At 48.1% G+C, this 24,190-nt stretch overlaps 1 protein-coding gene across 1 annotated transcript in view; it reads right to left on the bottom strand.

The window, feature by feature from the left end:
• The window catches only part of Dock1 (dedicator of cytokinesis 1), a gene marked incomplete at its 5' end in the record, with an annotated part of 406,458 nt that overhangs the window by 32,794 nt on the left and 349,474 nt on the right, over nucleotides 1-24,190 (bottom strand). Inside the window, 7 exons of the mRNA XM_048791454.1 lie at nucleotides 1,280-1,358; nucleotides 1,489-1,630; nucleotides 6,204-6,308; nucleotides 7,100-7,189; nucleotides 17,319-17,438; nucleotides 20,768-20,858; nucleotides 22,153-22,193. Coding sequence (XP_048647411.1) covers nucleotides 1,280-1,358; nucleotides 1,489-1,630; nucleotides 6,204-6,308; nucleotides 7,100-7,189; nucleotides 17,319-17,438; nucleotides 20,768-20,858; nucleotides 22,153-22,193 — 668 coding nt within the window. The remainder of the gene's footprint in view (nucleotides 1-1,279; nucleotides 1,359-1,488; nucleotides 1,631-6,203; nucleotides 6,309-7,099; nucleotides 7,190-17,318; nucleotides 17,439-20,767; nucleotides 20,859-22,152; nucleotides 22,194-24,190) is intronic.

Here is a 24,190-nt window from a genome sequence, read left to right as displayed (position 1 = left end):
TGACCTGCTGCCTCCTCGCCTAGCAGCCTCTGAAGGGAAACCCTGGCAGGTGCAAAATGAACTTGAGGATCTCAGGGAGAAGGGATGCTGGGTCAGAGTGAGAAGGTGAAGTGGGGAAAAGGGAAGGGAAGCAGAGGGGCCGGGCCGCGTCGTCAACGTATGTGTTTATTATTTAAGAAATTGTTTCATCATTTGCTTCAATAATTTAGCAATTAAGTTATTTGATAACTTAATAATTAATTACTTTCTAAAATAGTTAAAAATTGATGAATTCATTATTTTTAGAAAGATGCTCCATAATTTAGTTTCAGATATATAGAATGCAGATCTGAAAGAGTGGCACCCGTGGAATGTATGTGCCTGCCTTCCTCCTGTGGGCAAGGGGTGGGCTTTGCCTATGCCAGGCAGGGCGGGGGGACTTCTTTCTCCCCCTACACTGAAATACGTCTAAAGGAACTGAGAGACCCTACAGTTCTATATTTACTTAAAGGCCCTCCCTGAGAAAAGACATTGCAAACCTTAAAATGCCTGCCTTGTGAAAACAATCTCTTGCAAACACACGGAGTCTGGGTTTACATCCATTACTGCTGACGAAAGGTCAAAGAAATGAGGAGAACTCGAAGAAACCACCAAACTTGAGGATGCAAAACAAGCAGATCCTGAGGACCCTCAGGCCATCAAGGAGGCTAATGTTTTCACCGGAATGAGGATCAAACACAGAAGAAAACTCTTCCCGTCAACGAACCATCTGCAAAAGCAGATGTTCCCGCACCACTGCTATGTCAGGGGCGACTCAAACTGCAAGGCACCATCCCACACAAATTCGGACAGTGAGGTTTAAAAACCACTCACAATCCTGGTTCATGGGTGGAGGGTTTTTATCTTGAGCTTAATCAGGAGCAAATGTTCGAGTCTCTTTCCTGCCACAGCCTCGAATTTCCACCCAGATTGGGTGTGGGACTGGGCTTGGGCACAGCTGAAGTGCTCCACAGGGAAGTCTCCCCACCTAATGGGTCTCAAGCGACCAGGGGCCGCCTCCCTCCTCAGAGTTTTCCTTGTCCCCAACCTTGGGAGGGGAATCAGCATGGCACCCTTCAGGCTAGGGCCACTCCTCCCCACCCTGGGTGGAAGCTGGGAATCATGAGCTTCTCACGCAATTACAAGAGGGCAGAAAGAACATGGGAGTGCTCAACGCTGGCTGAAATCCACCCTTCAAAAGGCAGAGTCATCAGCAGGAGGGCCCCACAGCCACTCCCATTTCCCATCCTAACAAAATTACCTTACAATCTGCTCGGATACCGGACGGTGGAACTTAGGGGGCAGATCGAGTTTGGGCTTCACCGTGAAGCACTGGATATCTGAGGGGAAGGGGGTTAAGGATCAACAGGCAGCAGGGATGTTGACCTGGAGAGAAGCCCAAGCCACCCAGCCCTGCAACCGCCAGGTCATCCCTTGCTAGCGGAGTCAGCAGGGTGTCTTAAAGGATACACTGGCCAGCGGAGTTTTTGATGTCGTCGCCTGGTGGAGACGTGGTCTTCATTTTCTCTGCGTTTGGAAACTGAGTTAGTAGTCGGGCTTCAAAGTCTTCCCTGCGTTCATACTCTTTCCCCCGGTAAATGAAAACTTTTCCCTGGAAACAAAGACGTTCATTGCATAACACCACAGGGGAGGCCAGAAACGCTCACAAGCCAAAGCACCAGTCTTCAAGGTATGCGGGGAAATTTTTTAAAAATGCGACTGCATATAAGAACAGAACGTGATGGTGTGGCTCTTCCTCATGGAGGACACAGGGACAAAAGCCTCCCGAGTTACACTGCCTAGGCAGCAGCATGTTACCCGCATCTTGAGATGTGTCAGTCTCAGCAGAGGCAACCAATTTAAAAGCTATGCAAAACCAGGGGAGCAATTGGAGCCCCAGGCCTGGTCAGAAAAGGCGGAGGCTGGCAGGGCAGGCAGAGAAGGACATCTTTGGCCATCGCAAAATGTGCCCAAGTGGTGTCATGACTGTTTCAAGCTGGAATTACTGGGGAACTGTAACTTCAGAAAGGATGTGGCCTGTTTTCCTCTGTGCAGCAAGCCATACCATACGGATCCTTCTGGGAGGAATGTCCTTCATAAACCAAGGATGGAAAATGATCCCTGGTAACTGGGCCAGCAGAGAACCTGAACAACACATTCTAAAGTAATCCTGATCTTCCGCCCCCATAGTGATAGCCCTAGAATTTACTACCAGAGTCCAGATACATCTGTCCTGTCATTCTGTTAGGGATTTACTGTTCTTTGTCTAGAAAGTATTAAAGCATCCTGCTTTAGCCATTGCCTTGGACTTCACTCTCTTGTGAAGATCCCCAGATACATGCAAAAATAATAAACTCTGATGCTTCCCTCTTGTTGGTCAGCTCTTGTACCAACAGGTTCCCAGACCCAGCCGGACAGCCCACATAAGAAACTGAGGTGGGGGATCAGAGAGCAGGTGTCTCTCCCCCACAGCTCTACTTAAGTGGTTTTTGTCCTTCTGAAGGAATTTAAGATTGCCTGAGACAAAGGTGGGACCTCAGAGCCTGAGCATGGCCATCCTCAGCTGATTCCTGGGAGACAGCAACAGAAGAGCAGAAACCAAGGAAAATGGATCCAGACCAAGATGTTGGGCTCTCAGCCTCCTGGTGGTGAGAGGCTGGAGAGAGGTGGATGGCAGGTCTGTCCTTATTGTAATCAGAGTTGCCGTGCGGATCCCCATTCATCAAGGAATGAGAAAGTAAATGGTGACTTGAGATTAGAGCTCTTCTTCTAAGGGTTGGGTTTTATCCATCTCAGATGATACTCCCTAAGCTGGAGAGTCCGTCAGGGGCCAGACAAGGGACCTTGGTGGAGAGATGAAGAAGATAAGCTCCCCTCCCTACACAAGGCTCTTGTGGAGGCCATCTCCAGATGAGTGTGACAGTGACTCTAAATACATCTGCAAGGCAGGTTCTTCTCCATCCCTTCACAGATCCCCGAGTGGGTTCTGCATGACAGCTGAGTCACAGACAGGTCAAGGCTCCCCTGCCAGGGCTGTCTCCACTTAATTGGAAACTGTGGCAGGGAGAGACCATGGGTAGGAGCCCATGGGTGGGTCTTGGCTGCGCTGGACCTGTGCCTCTTCCATCAGGAGATGCTGGGAAGACTCAGGACTGGCTGGTCATGAGTCAGGCACAGCCGTGTCATACCTTGGCAATCCCTGGACAGACGCCAGAGAGACAGGCAGCCAGAGGCAGCCGGGAACAGCATTTTGCTGCATATTTTTACATTTATCTTCAGAGACTCAGCCTGAAGTCAAATTAAAATTTGCCTAATTAATGGGTTTTCAGAGATAGAGAGAAATCTTAGAACATTCGATTAGCTTATCCCTGCTACTGTCTGCAAGTTTGTGTCCCTCCTAACCAACAAGGCGATGGTGTTAACAGTGGGATACTTGGGAGGCGATCAGGTCACCAGAGGCTCCAGAGAGCTCCCTTCCCTCTGCCTTGAGGGGAACAGACCCCCACGGATGTCACATCTGCTGCATCTTGCTCTGGCTTTTCGGCCTCTGAACAGTCAGAAAACAAATTTCTGCTGTTTATCAATGACCCAGTTGAAGGTATTTTGTTACTTCAACCTGAGCAGACTAAGACAACCCTCTTCTCTAGGACCAGTGTATTCTGAGTTTTTACAAATTAGTGAGGAAGAAACCGTTTAAGAATTGAATAATTTTTCCACTTTATGCTTAGGTATGTCTAAAAGCACCATTAGGGAAGAAAAATGTTTTATTTCTATGAAAACTAATGCCAAGCAGAAACCAAAGTAATGTGTAGTCTTAATTAGAAATATAAATACACACATGGGTACCTTAGGAGGCTATATAAAGCCAAACATTCCAGAAATTCAGTGAGATTTAATATATAACAGGCTACTATGAAACTAGCATGCATTTATTATGTTTTATATTAGAAAAAAGCATAATAATAAAAATGTATATAAAGGCTTTAATATAAAAACACTAGTGAGTTATAGAAGAAAACACTAATACCCTTTTTCAGAAATGTCAATTACTTTGCACGCTGAGGTAGTCCCTTCGAACAAGAAAACAAGGGGAAAATGTACACACAGGCAAACATATTTATTCCTTGTGAGGAGTATAAATATTAATATGCATGCAAAACCCAGATTGATTCGGGGAGAACGGCAGAGCCAGAGGAAAGCGAGTTCCTCAGAGGCTCCTCTGCCAGCAGCCTTGCCAGCAAGTCTTCCGCCTGCTTTGTGGTAACTGCTAATGTCATTGTCAGACTGACCCCTGCCAGGTGATCTGTGAAGCGTAATAAATATATTGCCACAGCCCCACAAAATTATTCAGGTGTGGCAGGAAAGTCAGTTCAATATTAATCAAGCCCATTAAACTCTTTATTCATACTTTGCATTTTGTCCTCTGACAGTGCAAGTGACCCAGGACTGTCCCTGCAGCCCGCAGTGGCTGGAGCTCCCAGCACAACTTGCGGCTACTGGCCCTATGGCCACGTGTGTCCCAGGCTTTCCCCCGGCAGACTCGAGGCAGGCTGCTGCCTTGCTCAATGTCGTCATCATTCCTTGTAAGTCCAGCTAGCAGGTGCCACACTCAGGCAGCCCAGTGTCCCCAGGGCCCACGGCCCCTCTGTCACCCAGTACAGCAGGGACTGCACAGTGCAGGGTGGGCTCTCAGCAGATCCACACAGGGCACACGTGCAGACACAAGCACTGATGAATGCCCTTCACAACTTCAAGTGCGTCCACTGCCACCTCAGGCCTTCCTTCAGTTTGTTTTTGAGGTTGTCACTGAACACCCTTTGTCACTCTCTGGGAAGGAAGACCTTCTCTCCAGTCTGGCTTTCTGATCCACCACTGTCTTCACTGCACAGTGAAGGCAGCGGGAGGGGCTGGCAGCAGTGAGCCCACAGTCAGGTGCTTCAGTAACTAGGGGGTCACTGAGTGAGGGGTCACCCAACCTCACTTTCTGGAACAGACCAGAACTGTGTGGGCCATTCCCACAAAGAGTGACATGTCCTCGGTAGGGGGAACATTGGCACCTTGTGGGTGTAGGTGAAGGGGTGCCTCATCTCACAGGGAGCCCTATGCAATCAGCAAACGTAGGCCGGGAAGCACAGCTCTGGGGCCAGGAGGATCTCCTTGCCGGCCTCACGGACCCCCACCCCCCCATACCACAGCCATGCTCCTGGCATGGAAATTCTGCAGCCCTAAACCATGCCAGGCTGCCTGGGGTAAGGAAAAACCACGTGTCATAAAAACATGCCACAAGACAAGGCAAGAAATCACGACCCTCAGGTCAGCGACATCCAAGAATGTGCTTTTGAGAAACTTGAAACCACTTTACTAGTTGGTCAGGTGGCCTTTCTTCTCCTCCAACCTCCTGTGAATATTGGGAAATGGAGTTTGGCGGGTGATGGTAGTTACCACTCTGATCACATTCTAATAGCACCCACCGGCCTCCGGGATGCAGTGGATTCCTAGCATGGTGGCCCTGGGAATCCATCTCCAATGTTCATATGTAATTACAAATACACATTGTAGCAGCATTATTCACAGTAGCCAAAAGGTGGAAGCAACCCAAACGTCCATCAAGAGATAAACAGATAAAAAGAATATGATCTATTGATACAAGGAAATATTTTTCAGCCTAAAAAATGAATGAAGTTCTGGCACCTGCTACGACATGGGTGGACCTTGAGGACTCCATGCTGAATGAAAGAAGCCAGACACAAGAGGGACAGTACTGCGTGAGCCCACTCACACGAGGTACCTAGAGCAGTCAGACCCATGGACATGGAAGGCAGAAGGGTGGCTGCCGAAGGCTGGAGGGGGCGTGGAGAGCTAGCGTACCGAGTCCTAGCTTTGCAAGATGAAAAGTTCTGGGGGTGGATCGACAGGGTGATGGCGGTGCGTGTGCCACTGAACTGTACAACCCAAAGTGATTCGAATGGTAAATTTCATGTTATGCATATTTTAGCACGATTAAAAATACACATAAATCTTGGAAAGTGAGTTCTTTTCAGGAAAAATCGAACCAAAGGGTTACATGCAATCAAAAAAGACATTCTTAGCTCCTCCAGTTCAGAGTCGGGCAGAACACCTTGGGAAAAGGGACTGCTGCCCAGGCCGCTGCAATCCCAGCTCAGACTGAGTAGAACAGAACTTACCCGAAGGAAGGTGGGGAACCCCTGTCCATAGTAGCCAACAGCGAAATAGTCGGGCTTGGGTCTGATCACTTTGACGATGTTTTCATAAAACTGAGCCTGCTTTTTCTGTAAGGAAGAGAAAGTGCAGTTCAGACTTAAGCATCATTCCCCTGGGCTCCTCCTGTGAGCTCTCTAAGCTTTGGCAGCTCCTGCAGGGCGGGAGGCTGGGAGGCCTGCACCTGGCTCTAATCTCACTGATGGTTTTGACATTCTTTTTCACTTATCCTCCATCAATCAGCAAGGGATCCTGAATAAACAAGCCAAATTCAGCAACCAGTCATGATTCATGGGTGTTTTCAAAAACCACAAGAGGTGACACCGAGACAGTCTGTTTCACTTTGATTACATGGTTGGCCCTTGGTGTTCATGAATGGTGTGGACCAGGTACTGAGGGACATTAAAGAAGAATCAAAAAGGCTACAATTACTTTGCTCTAAGTTAATGATAAATATTGCCACATCATCAATGTGATCTCTTGAATACAAGACTGGTTAGCTGAGAAGGCTGGACCCAGAAACTTCCAGAGCTTCCATCTGTCCACCCTCCTCTTGTGGAAGGCGTTGGTTTTAGAATCCAAGAAGCTCCTGGAGACTCCTGCATTCCCCAGATCAAGTACACAGGGGGTCCGCTGGTGTCTACGTAAAATCCATTCACAGGAGCCGCAGTCTGGTGTCAAGGGCTGGGCAGGGCCAGGAGCAAACAGCAGATTATCAAGGCCATCTTGGGATGGCACCAAGAACCAGGCCAAGGCTGGGGGATGCCTGGGGCGAATCCCAAGGAGAAAGTGCAAAAGGAGATTCCAGGAGAGCAGGCTTGACCTGCCTCTTGTCCTTTAAGCAAAAACAATGAAGACCTACCAGCAATTCACTGAGTTGCTCGTAATCAAACATTTCGTTCTCATACTGCTCCGCGAGTTCCTTGCCCAAGGCAATGGCCTCCTCCCACATCTGTGTGTCACAAGAGAGAAGGATGGTGAAGAGACCCGAGCTGAAGGCTACGGCCAGGGTCCAGCAGTAGGACAGCTACCCACAGCTCAGAGGGGACAGGGGAGACGTACACTGTGTTAACCGAAACGCCAGGGGACAATGTCAGGGAGATGTCAGGATTCCCTGGAGGCTCCTGTCCTCTGGCTTAGGATGCAGTGTCTGTTGACTAAACTGGTCAACCCCTGGCTTATCTATCACATTGCCCTCTGCCCATGGTGGTCTGCGAACCCATCCTCACCCACCCTGTCCTCCTCCTCCCACTGTCAGTCCTGGCTGCCAAGACCCCTCTGTCAGGGCAGCCTTGGAGCCAGAGAGAAGGGCAGGCAGGTGATGGGAGGCTGTGAGGAGACTTAAGTGGGATGAGGGGCCTGATTTGGTCACTTTCCAAAATGATCCCACTTAATAAACACCATGGCCCAAGATACCAGCTGCCAGAAAGGATTATTTCAACTCCAAATTGAAGCTTGCAGAAAGCTGCCTCCATGTGCATGTACCGTGTGGACACAGGTCCTGCCACCATTTTGAAAAAGGGAAACTTTGTATGGTAAATAATTAAAAGTGCCTTTCCAAGTAACTGATTCTTAAAAATGTGGCTGAACTTTTGACACATGGGTAATGTGATCATTTGTTGATCTACAGGAGGCTAAATTTTCCTAGGGGAAAAATAAGATCCAGTGGATGCCTTGAGAAGAACGTGGGAATTCAGAGGAAGCACCCCCTTAGGAAGCCAGTCTGGTTGCTGCCCAGCCTCTCTGTGCTTCCACAGTGGCCCTCACTTCAGAACCTTCTGTGATGGGTCCAGACTGGAAAGCTCCCAGCTCTCCCCCTCAGAGACTGCAAGCACCTGCACCGTACATCTGTCTAACCGCTGGACTCCTGACCGGGGCCTGCTTAACAAGGCTCAGGAATAGCCTCGTGACTTGAATCCAGGGAAGCTGTACCCTCACCCATGCTGTGTCCCCAGCCACAGCCCCTGTTCTCCTCCCCGTGCCACTCCGCAGGTAGGAGGGCTGAATTTTGGCCAGCTGCTCATCCTTCCCTTAACTTTGACTCCCTCCTGCTAGGACCCTAAAGGCCCATGTGGGCATCCTACTCCAAGGGAGGCAGCAGTTCTGACACCCCCAGGAACATGCCCATGGCTCTTAGCTTCTCGCAGCTGACGATAAGTCCAGCCACCCGTCTTTCCGGGTTTAAGCCCTTCAACCACCTTGTGGGGTGGCTGTCTCTTCTCCGTCCGTGTTGCCAATGAGCAGGCTGAGGATCAGGCAGGCAAGTCATGGACCTGAAGGTAAGTGGTGGACTTGGCCCAGGTTGGCCTTTCTCCAAAGTTCTTGTTCCTGAAGATCATGTACCAGTGCTTCCAGTTGCTCCCAACCTTCCTGCAGCAATGGGTTTCAGGATTCCAGGCGAGTCCCTAACCTGGGATCCCACAGGAATACCGGCTCCTCACCTGGTGCACCTGTGGCATGAAGCGCCCCCACCCAACCTACTCATCTTTGTCTTTTCTTGTTACGATGGGCCCCTGAAGGCCTTGCTTATGACTGAATCACCCAATACACTGAAGAACCCTGTTTTACTTAAATGTTTCCAAATTACTCTTTTCATGTGACTACACTAAGAAGCCATCAGCTACTTCTGATGAGAAAAAAAAAAGATATTCTGGAGTAAAAGTCGTATTTTAGTACTTCGAAAAACAGCAGCAACAACAAAATAAGCCCAGAGTAAATTTCAGAGATAGGAGCAGTGTCCAGGGACAGGAGGAGGTGGCAGAGATGTGCTACCTGTGGTCCCCCACTCTGGGTTCCTGTTCCCTTTGGTTTAACATGGCCTCACATTCTTTGAATACCTACATCTGATTCTCCAGATCTTTTGCAGTCCTTTGTCAGAGCCCAAGCCCACATACCCAGGGAGGGAATCTCTCTCACTTTTAATGTTTCTTTTAAGCTCCAGTGAGCATGCCTCCCTTAGCATATTTCCATTTCAAAGACAACATGACTGTTCCTTGTAGGTCCCCTTCACTGGATTTTTCTTTAGTTCTCTGCAAGCGCATACGTTCACTTAGCGGCCTAGAATGCTAGAGTTTCTAATTCATTCCCCTGTGAAAGCTTAATCTGTCTTTATCCTAAATGACAGATGAGGTACTTTAGATACATATCAAAAGTAATTGTTTTTAAAAGAAATATAAGTCTTGAGTAAATATCTCACCCGGCTCACCCTGAGGTTACGTGCTCGTGTTTTCTATCAGATTTTCTATAAATATATATTCCCTTCTTCCCCTCCGCCTGTGTTAAAGGATTTTGCAGCAAGGAGATTTTCATCTACTTCTAATTGGACAGGGCTTGAAAGAAGAGTGTGGATAATTCATATTTCCAACGTGAGCACCATGGAAAATATTTCAGTGCCAGAGAGAAAACAGATTCAATATGATCTAGATTTAGATTATCTCAGTGAAAGAACCACTTTAACCTTGGCGAGAACGTCTGGCCAGCGGAGGTCCACGCGGCCCCAAATGAAAAAGCCCGTATCCGCAGACAGCTTTATTTTCCAATCTGAAGTCCTTAATCCAGTGATGGCACCTTGGGAAAGCCAGCTCCTGGCTGCTCAGCGTCCACTCTCTCTCCACTGCTCTCCACCGGAGGATGATTGCTTCCGTTCCCTGCAGATGACGATCTGTCCCCGCTCTGTGAACCTCCTGCTTCCAGGAGCCTCCATTTCTTCAAGTTCCTTGAGTAGAAACCGTTCCTGATGAAACTCCTTCCTGGGTTCCCAGAGTGGTGGCAGGGAAGGTACCAGGTGAGGCTGATGGCTGACCACTGACCCTGATCTGGCGGGATCAGGGAGCAGAAGTAGCTGAGTATCCCTTAGATTCCCTCCACCCCCATTCCAGCTGAATCACCAGGACCCAGAAATGGCTCTGTTCAGCTTGCTCACCTGCTGTGACTCGCAAGGGAATACTTCTTAAGGGAAGAGGATTCCATCCATTCTTCAACTCACCTGCTTCCCACACAGTGAAGGGAAAGGGCATACTCCACTCCCCTGAATTCCCAAAGTCCCACAGAGGCCTCTGATGCTTAAATGGATGAGAGGCAAAGGAAGAATCCAGAGCTCTGGTTTAGGTCCCTCAGCATCAGTGGGGCCACAGGGGTCCGGGCCTAGCAGGAGGCCTTGTTAGGTCAGCTCTGTCTTCAGCCAGCTCTGAGAGTGAGAGTGAGGCCCTGTCTGTCCCCAGGTGTGTCATGAGGGGGCCCCTTGATCTCGCTGTGGCCTGCAACCTCTTCTTACACAGCGCATGCACCAGTCCCCACCTCCACTCTAACAGTACATTTTACTCATACTTTGATAAAATAGGGTTCTTTTTAAATAGGAGCACATCATAATGAACATATAATCTCTTTGAATATTCAAGGAAAATTCTGGCTAATTGATGAGACTCTGGCTAACATTGAGATTTTCAGGAATTTTAGAAATGCTAAGGTTTGAATCAACTCATAAAAAGGGTTCATTATTCTGACCTGAAATTTGTCTTAATAACAACTGTGTTTTTAAAGGGAAACTCACAGGATGAGAAAATTTCACCCCAAATACTTAGAAAAGAAATCCAACCATTTCACCCAAAGCAGGAACTTGTTCCCAGACCCCTATTTTTAGTTCACAAGATGATGAAAAAATGCGTCATTTTTTCGAGTTTGGTGCAAGGCAACGTGTGAACTTTGTCAAAGGAAGGTTATTTTAAGGAAAAAGAGCAAAGCTTCAGCTGAAAGAGTCTCGGGGATCCAAACACCCCCGAGCTGTAAGTTCTGGGTCATCTGTCCACATGGCCAGGCGGTCTGGGTTCCGGCTGACTTAGCACCGGCCAGTCCTGCTTGGCGCGCTTGGGCCAGCCACCCCTTCTAGCTCAGTGGCTGTTTCGACTCCCATCCTCCACAGAGAAGCCTGGTGATTTTCAGTGCAGAACTTGGATTGAGGGCTGTATTGAAAATCGCCAGGCCTGAACCACGCACAGTAAGACAGACAATTCAGAGCACCTTCAGAAAAGAACGCTCCTCGGTCCTGATAAAACCGAACAGAGGCTTTTGGGGGGGATGCTCAAAAGGGGAGGTAGAAATGGAGTGGGGAAGGAGCGAGGAGTAATTATTAGCCCAGGAAGGAAGAAACATTGGAGAGTGAGGAGGGGCAGACAGGAGTGAAGCCAGTGCAGAGAAAGGAGGAGATTAAGAGACCAGGAGCCGGGCTGAAAGGCATTTTAAACTTTTTAAACGGTGGAAAAGCAAAAATAGAAGAATGATTTTGTGTGGAAGAAATACAGAAAGATAACAGAACATAATTCAACAGTGAGAGTGTCCAACAGAAAGAAGCAGAAAATCCATTCAGCCTTGCTGGTTTCAGGGCACAAAGGCAGAGACTTTAATATAATCAGACCGGGAGCCCCACCTCCACCTCCCTGCAAGCACAGGGTGAACTCAGCAGGGGACTCGGGTGGGGACCCTGTTCCCTGCCTACCTGCCCAGAATCCTAGGGGTCACGCCAGCCTTCTCGGTCCCCCTGGGTAGCTGTATAAACTTGGAAGGTGAATGAGCTCAAGAATGTATGTGGTTTCACACAGTCATATACAACAAAGGCTTCCCTAATGACTTGAGCAAACAGGCCCTGTGGGGACACGTGGTATCAAGAGAGGCGCCACGGTTTCATCAGACTGAGCTAGCCTTTGCCTTCCATTTCATAATCTTGCAGACCCCAGGACTCCTTAATCTTCGGGTTCAACTGAGGTACTAGGTCCCCTGGCTCAAAGACACTTTTGAAAAATAGGAACTGTGATTTGCTTCCTTAAAATTCACTTAAAAACCAAGGCAACGCTGGCGGTTTAAACGCTGTGAATGCAGTGGGTACGGGCTCAGATTGAGCCTGGCGGAACCCGGGTCATCTGATAAGGCAGGCAGCCTGGTGGAGGCCGGAGGCCCTGCCTGTCAGTAGGCGACCTCAGTCACTCAACCTACTGTGGTGGTCATTCCGACTGAAGGTGGTCATTTTTAACAGACAACAGGACTGTAGTCAGGAAGGCCAGCTGCGTCCTTGCAAGAACTTGTCTTTTTCTGATCTACAACCTCCTTACAAGCCAGAGACAGGAAATGAAAAGAGAAATCGTCTTGACAATGACAGTCAGTTCCAGAAAACTGGTGATGCTTCTCCTTGGTTCTTAGAACTTCTCTTCACAGCTGTGCTCTCTGCCCTGGGCCTTGTCCACATCTCCTCAGGGTCAGATGGCGTTTGCTCATTCTCCAAAGGCCCTGATGCTCACAGCTACGCTGATCCTGGCATTTATTTCAAAATCACAGAGATGACATTGGGTCACAAGAGAAAAACACCTTATTTTGGTGCTTATTATATTTCTTTCGTCCTTCTGACATAAGTTCTATTCTTTCCTGGCTTTGGTTTGCATTTTCTCATTCTTTTTAGATATATTTCATCTTCTCACGTACTCATTTAATGTAAGGAATGCATACCAACAGGCACTTGTGGGGTTCTGGCTGCCTGTGGTGGACCCAAAGGATATGCAATAAGCTTCCATTTCCCGCCAATATATGGAGGAATGTGCTAGTTAAATAGCATTTTTGGTGCTTAATGAGAAAAAGTCCTGGCTCAAGGCAGCAGTGTCCAATAGAAATGCAACATGGGCTACATATGTAATTTTAAATGTTCTAGTTACCACATTAAAAAAGTAGAATTAATTTTAGTAATACTTAACATATCTAAAACATTATCATTTCAATATGTAATCAACGCAAAAAACTTAATGAGATACTTGACATTCTTATTAGTTTGCTAGGGCAGCTCTAATGAAGTCCTGACTTGCTACCAGCTAGGTTCCTTAACAACAGAGATCTATTTCTGGAGGTCAGAAGTCCAAGATGAAGGCATTGGCAGCGCTAGCTCCTTCCGAGGCCTCTCTGCATGGCTTGCAGACGGCACCTTCTGGCCGTGTCTCCACGTGGACTTCCCTTGAGGAATGTCTGTGTTCAATCTCCTCTTCTTGTAAGTTGGACCAGATTAGGGCTCATCCTAATGGCCTCCTTCTCCGTGTACCCTAACTACCTCTCAAAAGACCCCCTTCTCCAAACACGTTTCCATTTGTAGGTTTGGGGCATTGGGACTTCAACAAATGAATTTTGGGAGGACACAAATCAGCCTATATAACATTTTTTTTTCTTTTCTTTTTGCACTAAGTCCTGGAAGTACAGTATGTACTGTAGACTGAGGGCACAGCTCGTCTGGGACTGGTCACCCTATAAGTGCCAATGGCCCGCAAGTGGTTTGGGGCCCACTTCTGGACAGCACAGGGCAGAGTCCCATCCTATCCCCAGCTTGGAAGCTGGTTTTTTGCGTACCAAACTCCCAGGGTCCCTCATTAACCAAAATCTCCCTTCAAGTTTCCTTTGGACATGTCACCCACCAACCATCACCTGCGAGCCATTTTGAAGCACTTTTAACTATGACAACTGCAATCGAGGAAGGGCCTTCCTACTCGGAGCTTCTTAATGGTCAGCAATGGTCTTAGCCCCCCATGATTCCATTGCTTGTAAGAAAGGAGTGAAGGCCGTTATTTCTCAAGTTACCATATACACCCAAGCCTGGTAGAGACATCGTGCCTTGGCCTTATTTCCTAAATGGAAGAGATTCTAAATCCTGCACAGAGTTGATCTTCCTCTGTGCCCCACCTCCCTCAGCCCCCACCTGGTAAGATGCCAGCATCCTGGTCAGGAGATGGGCGTAGGAGCCCAGTTTCTCAGGTGCTTCTGCATCGTCACCTACCAAGTCCCCTTGCAAGGAGGAAAGACACTCAGTCAGCTATGATGAGGTCAGGGTAAAGGCCCAAAGCCAACTTCTAAGAGACAAGGCCACTCTTACACTCCAGTTGTGGGAAGTTCTTCTCTTAGAAGGACTGCGTGCTTTGGTAATGTCTAGGCTTGCTCCTCCTGGGCCTTGAGGACTCTGGATGAGGAGCCCACCTCCCCTGCCTGATCGATGCTGTGGTGCACGCAGGTGCTGCTCACCTTGCCCTGCCCTCTGGGCTCTTGCCTACCCACTGAAATCTCATGCGGGCACAGACCTGCTTCAGCAGATGAAGTGAGCAGAGCATGGACAGGCCAGCAACCCCTTCCTGTCCCTCCCCTGGCTACACCCACGTGACAGAACCTCCACTCACCTGGAGTGTAGACCAAGAGGGAGAAGCAGGCCCATGTTACCTGGAGCTCTGGAGTTTCAGGGTCAAAATTCCAGCATATTCCAGCTCGCCCAGGCTGGCACAGAAGGTAATTATTTCCTATTGCTGTTTTCTCCAGAAAGTCGAATGCTTATTGGGGTTAAAATGGACGTTTTGCCTCACAGCCAATCCCTGGTACTTCACGTTGCATCCTCTCTGATCTCTCAGGCCCCTACGCTCTGGCCACTCTAGTTCTTGAGCATCAGCAGAGGTCACTCCTTTCCCAAACCCTTACTGAAATGTCACAGGCACTCAGAAATGGCTTTCCAAGCTCACGGTTTTATCATTACACCTTGAACAGATGCTGGAAGACAACTTTCCCCAACCCCCTCTGACTCAAGGTGGGCTCTAGATCATGTCACCCTGGCCGTCCTTCTGACTCCACCAAAATACCAGGAATCTGAGGACAGTGCCCATGGGCTCTCCTTCATGTCATTCCATTTTATCACCTGGATTAGTTTTCTCTAAGCCAAGCCTTTTAGCCTGGGTTCTGCTGGCACTCTGGGCTGGACTCGCTCTGGGCTTGGGGGCCCAGTGTGCTGTGGGAGGCTCAGCTGCCTCCTCAGCCTCACCCACAGGTGGGAGTGCACTGGCTGTCTGACAGTCAGTCCATGCTGTAAACCACCGTTCTGACCTGAAACATTCTTTGTGTTCCTCCGTGTGATTTTTTTGATGAACCTTCATTGCATAGAAGAGATAATTAGGCTATCTCTGCTTTAAAAAAGACGTTGTTCTTCCGTTTGTCATATTGGGGGCTGAGTATCCTGCTATCTGGAGCGTTTCACTGTCCGTCGGGAAGCTGTGGAATGCTGGATATTCCCTTGTTGGTTCACCCATTCAACGAACGCCCAGTGAGTTCAGGCTGTGTGCGGGCAGCCTCAGCCTAAGCTCCATGGGCGAGGAACGTGGGAGCCTCTATTTCCTAGTGCTCACAGCTTCTTTGGGGAGTCATTAAAGATACACATATGCAAATTCCTCATTGCAAATTGTCATAAGAGCTCTAAAGAATGGCCTAGGATGTCTTAGGGGCTGGAGAGGAGGTGACATTCTGGCTGAGATGGGAAGAAATGTACCAAGGGACAGGCAGTAGGGCCTGCTGGGCAGGGCTGGAGCTCAGGACCCCAAAGGGGCTGAGTGGCTGGAACCCAGAGCGAGGGAGGGGAGGTCAGAGGTGGCAGGGCCACTGCCTGCAGGAGCTGGTATGGCCATCTGCAGAGGCACAGATTCCCAGCCTGAGGGCCTTGGGCCTTGGGCTTTCCAGGGCTCTAGGGGTTCCATCTCTGGCTCTGGACACTTCCCAACTCCTGATGGCCCCTCTCTAGAACACCACTGAGCATGAAGCCACTGGGGGAAGGAACAGCTGGGCCCACTCCATATCTTTAGCCATCCTCTGAGAAGTGGATTCCCCTGGCCAAGCCAATAAAACTGGTAAATGGCCCTAATTGTGAGAGCTTCTCATTTATATGAAGAAATACATTTGCTTCCCCTGACCCCCCAAGGAGGTGCAAGTCACCTAACACTTCTGACCTGTCTTTCCAAGTGGCCTTTGTATAGTCCACAGGCCACTGTAAAGATTTGGGACTTGTTTCTCACATTAAGGACATTAAGGGACAAAAATAGGTACATGAATGGTCACTTCAGAAATAAGGAGAATCCTGAGCTGGTGCCACAGGGATTCTGCAGTCAGCCAAAGAGAAGCAGCCACCTCCCCTCCTGGCATGGGTGCTGTTGAGGGTGGAAACGTGTCCCCAAGAAGATAAGTGCAGTCCCAAGCCCTGGTATCTAGGAACGTGATGTTTGCAAACAGGGGCTTTGAGTATAACCAAATTGAGATGAGGTTGGGCCGGAGAGGGGCGAGCCCTAACCCATTGGCCAGTGTCCTTACAGGAAGAGGGAAATGTGGACAGAGACACCCGCTGGGAGATGTCATGTGATGACCAGGGCAGAGACTGACGTGGGGGATGTGTCCACAGGGAGCAAATGCCAAGGACTGCCAGCCACTCAGCCATGAGCCAGGGACAGGAAACGCCTCCTCCCCAGAGCCTCCAGGGCAGGCCCCGCCCCGCCCGCTGGTGCTTTGACTTAGGACTAGAGAGGGTTCTGTTGCTTAAAGCCTCTTGGAGGTGCTGTGGCACAGCCAAGGACGTGCCTGGCACATACGCAGAGCTTCCTTCGTGGAACCCATATGTCACTTCTCTCAAAGAGGAAAAGACACAGACCCAGAGGCGTGAAGGACCCCCAGGAGGAGTTCTGACGTCACGTTGGTGGCAGATGTTAAGAACCTCTGAGGCTGAGGCAGCTCTTTTCCATGGTGACTGTGCATCTGAGCCACAAGAACTACAGTGACGAGATATGACAAGATGGCTAGTGAAGGTGGCGGCAGGTCTGCTCTGAGTACAGGTCACTGAGTACAAAATTAAAGTCAATTAATCTAGACACTGCCCAAGTGTAGTGACACATGTTCCACTGCAGAATTGACTTTTCTGTGACCACAGAGAAGCGCAAGATGTCAAAGGAACACAGTCACTCCAAGGGCAGAGACCCATCTGAACCACTGTCCCAGACTCGGTTCCCCCAGCAATAGCCTTAAAAATATGGGTGCATTTTCAGTCCTTACAATCTGCAGAGCATTTTAAAAGAGGCTATTGACTTAAAAGAAAAAAAAAAGAAGATTCATACTTGTAAGCACAAGCTGGAGGAACATGCATAAAATATTTCAGTACACAACTTGCAACAAATTTCTGGTTCTGCAAACATCACAAGTTAAAAAGTATGTTTACAGAGCCGTGGGGAGGTGCACATAAAAGGAAAACAAGAAAACGATCATTTTACCTTGCCTTTGTCGAAGTAGTGGATGATTTCTTGGTAGAGCTGCTCCTTCAGCTGTCCCTGTGTGGTGGCCTGGTAGCCGTCCCGCTGCGTCAGGTGGGCCACGCACACGTCCTCCGACCACTGGGGCAAAAGCAGAGCATGAGCAGTGCTGGGCGGGGTGTGTCTAGGAGAGCACTGTGCACCTTGGGGGGCCATGACGCGGTAGGAGCTCCGTGTCAGGCGCGTGTATGTGTGCCCCGATTCTAGGCAGGTATGGCTGGCTCTGTCATCAGGCTGCCAAGGCCTGGGACGGCAGAGCAAAGCCCATCCAGGGGGTCCAGAAAGATGAAGGAGGCAGAGTTGTGGTCAGATTCATAGAGAAGAGAACAGCAGGAATTCTGGAAAGCAGAGCCATCAGCTTGCTGACAGACCCCTGAAGTGCGGGGTTCATTAAGAGCCAGGTGACAGAGGCCGTCTCAAGTTGGCAACCGGCAAAGCTCTCTGTCATGTGGGTCCTCTGTTGCTCAACACAAAGAAGGTATGTGGATCACAGGTCGTCAGGATAGGGATCCAACAGTCCATCAATTAATACAGATGATGCCCTAAAAATAGGCAGCTGTCTGCAGATTTAACCACAGGCCAGGGCCTGGCACAGACTGGCCAATTCTCCTGTGAACTGAGGATGCACCAGGGAGAAGGTGTGGCCATCTGACAGGTGAGGCACGTAAGCTCCGGAATTTTGGCTCAACACATCAATAGCATTAGGTAGAGGGCTCCATGACTGTCGGCAAATGTTTGGCCAGGACCTACTATGTGCCAGGCTCTAGATCAAAGATGAGTGAGAAGGAGCCTGACCTCCAGGCTCCCCGCCACCCAGAGCCAGTGTGATTACGGGTGACAACATAAGGACATAAGGCAACGACAACCGGCTGCCTGGACACAGAAGAGTCCATAATGGAAGGGCCATGGCAGGATGTCCAGATGGACTCGGTGCTGGGGAGGCCACATCTGAACAAGGGCATCAGCTATGTGGCGTGTGTCAGGGGCCACAGGGCTGATGAAAAATGAGGGGAGCTGTACGGGGAGTGGAGAGCTGGGAACAACTGTGGCCTAGCGCAAGGGCCAGAGGGACTGAGGCTGGCCTGCCTGGCAGGCCCCAGGAGCATGGCAAGGCCACCTACAGGCTTGCTCTCACAGCACCTGCCCAGCCACCTCTCTGCAGCCAAGGCCCTGGACAGCTTGAGCTGGTCCTCAGGGCTCCAAGGACAGGAGGCAGGGAGGACATGTTGGCCTCCCCACCCTAGGCCTGTGGGGCAGAGCCAGACAACAGGACTTGCAGACCTGCCACCACGGGAAGGGGCAAAGCTGCTGCCTTTGCAGGTGGCTGGTACAACTTAGCTGGGGCTGTGGCTACTTTTGTTAGGGGGTGGGGGATAAAAATAAAACTTTAGATGGTTCCGAAATGTAACTACAATAAAAAAGAGTAAGAAGGTTCAGACTTCTTTGGATTTTAAAACCAGTTTGTAAAAATGCAACATATTGAATAGGGAAACAAAAATTCTCTGTACCTTCCACTTAAAATGCTGATAAAAGAACTTGATTGCTAAGCTATAAACTAATGTCTTCATTGCTCTTGTTTCTGGCCAAAAATATCCTTAGACAAAAAAGAAGCTTCTATTTGAGGATTTTAGTCAGCAAACAAGAACATATTTGTCATGTTCAAGAATTTTCATAGCAATACAAATTATGTTGTTTAGCAAGTTGATTAACCAGTATGAATCCACATTTACAGCAATATCCAAATAAATTTAGGAAAATTTGCAAAATGTAATGGTGTAAGAGATATGGAGAGAGATAATGTGACATTCACCATTTAACTACAAAACTCAGAACCCAGTGGAAAAGAGCATGCGATTGGGCCTCTTGATTTGGGCTGTGAGATAAGCCATCATGCAATCTGTGGTAGACCCAGCTGTACCCGATAAATCCAGTGATTAACCAAATGTTGTGTTTACACACGTATATGTTTTACATTCACATATGCATATAAAAGTTTATGTTCTTATGTGAGACAAAGAGTGAGGAAGTAGTTGTCAATCCCATTTTAATTTCCCTGGTATATAACAAAAGACTCTGACATTTGCTAAACACCTTGTTATTGAAATTTGGATTTCTGGTAAACAAAGACTATTGGAATTCACAGCAGGGCGGCTGTGGTCAGATGCACTCCCTGAAATCCCTGACTTTATAAAGGATTGCTGTTGGGGAGCTTTGATGGTCAGGAGGCCAAATGGGTCCTCTGGCAGTTAGCCTCAGAGCACTACCAAGAGGCGCCCAGGATGAGGCCTGAGCCCTTCTGCTTTGAGACAGAAGTAATGTCCACACTCAAGCCCTGCGGAAAAGCCGGTGTTGCTCATGTCACAATCTCTATGGGGAACTTTAAGGAGAGAGATAATGTGACATTCACCATTTAACTTGGGGCACCCAAGCTGAAGGAGTCTTCCTCCCTAGCTCAGTCCTGACCTCCCCCTGCCCGACAGGCATCACTTCCTGCCCATTTAATCACACTTTCTTTGGTCCTGTGCTATTCCACTTCAGATGTCTGGAAGACGGGCCTAGATCTGGGAGTGAGATTCCCTGAGGAAGCAATCTCTGTGTGGGACAACTCACCAAATTCTAATTGTTCTCTACCTGGTTCAGTATTTCCTAATAGTTATAAGGATATCATGAGAAGAAAAACCTAATGACCTGCTGAAATTCTAAATCATAAACCTAGAGGCTGTACGGCAATTTCCATAACCACCTGTCCCCACCCCTCTCTATCCATCATCCATCCACCTGTGCCTCTGTCCACCCACCTATTCTGGTTACTCACTGAGGGTCCTCTCTGTACTCTTCACTGCTGGAATTGGGCATGGGGTTCACAAACATGTAACTGCAACAAGAAACCCTGTCTAAAGCTACCTGTGTAATAAAAGAACCACTGAGAGACGGTCATGCCAGACCTGCGCTTCCAAGCAACACTACAGAATAAGGCAGAGGACACTGAAAGGAGGTCTCAGCATGAACTGCTCGGCAGAAATGGCAGGATCTGGTCCCTACACTCTTTGCCAGGATAACTAGGGGCGTGTCTCTTTGCTCCACCGTGGATGGTCCTTCTTATTGACGTTGTTCTCCATCATTACTGAGTCCTGTTGCCAGGAAAGAGGAATTTCACAATCTCTAAATTGCTACCACCTCAGAGCCTGATGGTGGGAGCTTGGACTGCCTGGCGTCTTGTTAAGTCTGCATTCAGCAGGGCCGAGTCCATAATGAAATTCGCACTTCCTCAACATTTTTGTTTATGTTGTTGCAGTTACTAAATATCCATAAAATAAATACCCTAAAATCTGTAACAGCAAAATAATACTCAGAATAATCTTTGATTCTGTAACGACAGAATCATAGAAGTGCCTGATGATCTTCATTACCTTAAGTAGCTTCGCATGGAGCAGCAAGGTGTAAGCCGCTTCAGTGTAGTTATCACACTCTTTGTGCAGGTCACAGAGCTTGTACAAGTACCTGAGATGACCAAAGAGAGGTGCGTGCTTAAAAGGACACGGAACAATTTGTGTGGAGGATTGCAGAAGCTAAATTCAACAGTAACGCCTATCTGCACTGTCATTTTATAATGTTCATGATTCATAATGCCTCAAAAAATTTCAATGAAAAAAAGCACTAAAAGCCCCAATAAGAGTAAATACATTCTTGGATAGATAGGTAGTAGATAGATATGAACACACATGTACATATGGATACACATATTTTAAATTTTAAGTCTTTTCAATATAAAAAATGAAGATGAAAAAGGTAGAGTTTCACTTCAAGCTGTCTTATTCTTTTTAATCTTTTCCATATTTTCCCTCAGTCATTTGAAATGAGATTACACAATCTTGATTGTCATTTCCTACGTGTCTATTGAATTCAAATGCACAAAAAATCCATAGGAATCCAAATCCATAAGAATAAAGAGCTCCCCCGATCACAGTGAATATGATCAAAAGAGCTTTGCTGCTATAAAGAAATAAAGGTTGCTTTTTAATATAAAGCAAGATACATTTTGGATGAAAGAAGCTGATTGTTTTCCCAAGTATATACTATAATAGTCAGATGCTGTTTTTGAAGGAGAAGGAAGAAAACACACACTCAATGTAATAAATATATCCTCAAACACTAATGCCATGTAGAGTTCATGCTTAGCCTGTTTTTCCAGTGTTGATCTTGATAATTATTTGACACTGGACCCTTACAGTGACCAGGAGAGAGACAGGCCTAATCCTGGTGCGTCACTATCACTAGCATGTTTTCCCCTGTGTCGCTGAGGATCTGATCGGGGCCTGGTGCGTGGAGGCAAGTGCACTGTGGTTGAGCTATCCCTGTCTTATATTGGATGGGAAACCAGGTGAGGGAGCAAAAATCTAGAAACATGGGGATTTGGAGTGAGTTAAGTGAGAGGAGACTGAAAATTCATAATACTATTTCTGGTAAATTTATAACTGGACTTCTCACTTAATCAGATGAGCTACTGTGAAACATTAAAATCAATTTTTTCCCCTAAAAGGGCCATATGAGTTGGTCACAGGGGTATAGAAGTGATGAAATAATCATTTACAGTTTTGCCTCTGAGTTGGCTAAATGTGACCTCCAAATTCTGTATTGGTGGGGATCAGCTGTACAGGCTGAGAACAGACCTGGGGACCCCCAAACTCAATGTCAGGAGAATCGTAATTTCCTATGAATTAACTGCTGAGGTTATAAGCGGTTCTTAACATGGATTTGCCAAACAGCAATTACAGTGAGCAGGATGCAGACCTACCTTAGATACATTTCTTCTCTTTCAATTTCTTTGTAGAAATTCTGAAAAATTAAGCCACACATTGTTTTAAGAAACCTGTTCCACGAAGGGTGTCATGTCACATTAAAAATTCAAGGTTCTTCAACTTATGTCAAACCTGGGCTCAGGGACCCAGCACTTCGAAGAGAGCTGTAGATTCACACAAGTTACAGAACCACCTCCCGCTGTCACTCACGTGCTTTGCTTTCCTCATGACTGCGCTTCCTGCACTTGGAAACCTGATGACTCAGTCTACTTCTGTTGGTCATGAGAAAGTCACCTGTTGTCAGTTAAAACAAGGTGCTAGCCACAGACAGGATCTTTTAACTGCTGCAATCTCATTCAAACAACCTGGATTTGGGATAGGTAAAGAAGCGGCACCCACATGGTTTTGAGCAGGAGGGGCCCCAGTGCAGCAGGAGCTAGAGAAGCCTTTGCGATATTCTAAGTCTCAGTGTCCAATACAGTGGCCACTGGCAGAGGCCGTTACAGGTGAAGAAACATTACATGAAGTTAACGATTCACCTTCCCAGGCACCTGCCACACTTGGACTGCTCAATAGCCACATGGGGCCATTGTTACTGTACTGAGCAGGGTCCACATAGAACCTCCCCTCTTCCCAGGAGTGTGTGTTGGACAGCACTCAATACTTCCAATGCACACGAGAAAACCAGTGGCATCTTAAAGGCCCCTGGTGCACAAATAGGTCAGCAGATTGCAACTGTTGGGCTACTTGTGTGAATTACTGCCAAGGACCTTCTGGCTGAGCACAAACGTTTCTATAAAAATTACCTTTCTTCATGTGACTCTCTCCATAAACACTTTAAAATCTTAATCATACCTGGGGCCCCAGACAAGCACAGAAGTCATCCAACAAGGCATGTGAGATTCAACACCTGAAAATGACATTAGCACTCTAGAATCGGTGCCCAAGGTGAACAGGTGAACATCAGTGATATGAAGACCTACAAGGACCCAATCAGATGGCAGAGGCACTTTAATTGCATCAGCCAAAGACAGTATTGCTTCCAAGATTCACCTCTCTGAGAAGATCCGTAAGTATAGAAAGCAAGCGGCGCATGTCTAGAAACAGGGACCAAGACTTCCACACTGCGCTGTGTCTGACAGTCTAACATGCTGCGGGACCTGGGTGTGGCTGGGTAATGAGGATGTTCCCAGTTGAGAGCTTGGAGTGTCGGCGACGTAACCAGGGCATCTGCTGGAGACGGAGGAAGGGCCGAGCTCACTGGTGTTCATAGGCCGATTTCACACTCGTGTTTACACCCAGTCCTAGGGCTGGGTCACTGTCCTTCACAACTGCACAGCAGGGATATTGTGACCTTCCTTTCTCTCAGAGATACAGAACGTCTTCTATTTTCGGTCAGATTGACATGTGTCCTCTTCCCAGGTCTTCAAAACCTCTCCAGAGCAGAGCCACCCATCTCCAATCCCAATTCCTATGGAAACCTCCGTGTCTTTTATGTTCAGTTCTGGCTGCTCTGGTGCCCCCTGGGCTCTGCGGTAGCGCCTTTCACCCTCCCAGCAGCTGAGCCTCAAAGCCCCTCTGCAGTAGCACTAGAGGGACCCTGTCCCTTCCAACCGACTGCTTGGCCTTGACATCCAGGGCTCAGACACGTGCACTGTGTTTCAGTTTTGGTTTCTGAATTGCTCCAACAGATGCGAAGTTGTTAAGATTCTGGTCCCAACATGGCATGCATTGCCTTGGAAGGGGTCATGAAGACAGAAATGGGCCTCTGTCATGAAGCGACTCTCAGCCTGCAAAGTGGGTGTGCTGATGATTGCAGAAGAGCAAGGGGCCACACTCTGAGTTAGCCACCAATGAGTAGGGACTGCCCAAGTGGAGGCGACAAGGAATGCTGCTTCCAGAGTCAGTGAGGAGGGAACCAGGACCCAACACACACCCAGAGAAGCTTGCAGGGGACGTTCAGGGGACTTAGAGCACTGGGCAAAGTGACTGCTCATGACCCTTGTTTTTTCATTTTCTGTTTTGATTTTCTAA

Source organism: Marmota marmota, unplaced genomic scaffold, assembly GCF_001458135.2.
Source record: "Marmota marmota marmota unplaced genomic scaffold, marMar, whole genome shotgun sequence".
Lineage (NCBI taxonomy): Eukaryota > Metazoa > Chordata > Mammalia > Rodentia > Sciuridae > Marmota > Marmota marmota.
The sequence above is the reverse complement of the archived record's forward strand: the minus strand, read 5'-3'. Positions and strand labels throughout refer to the sequence as shown.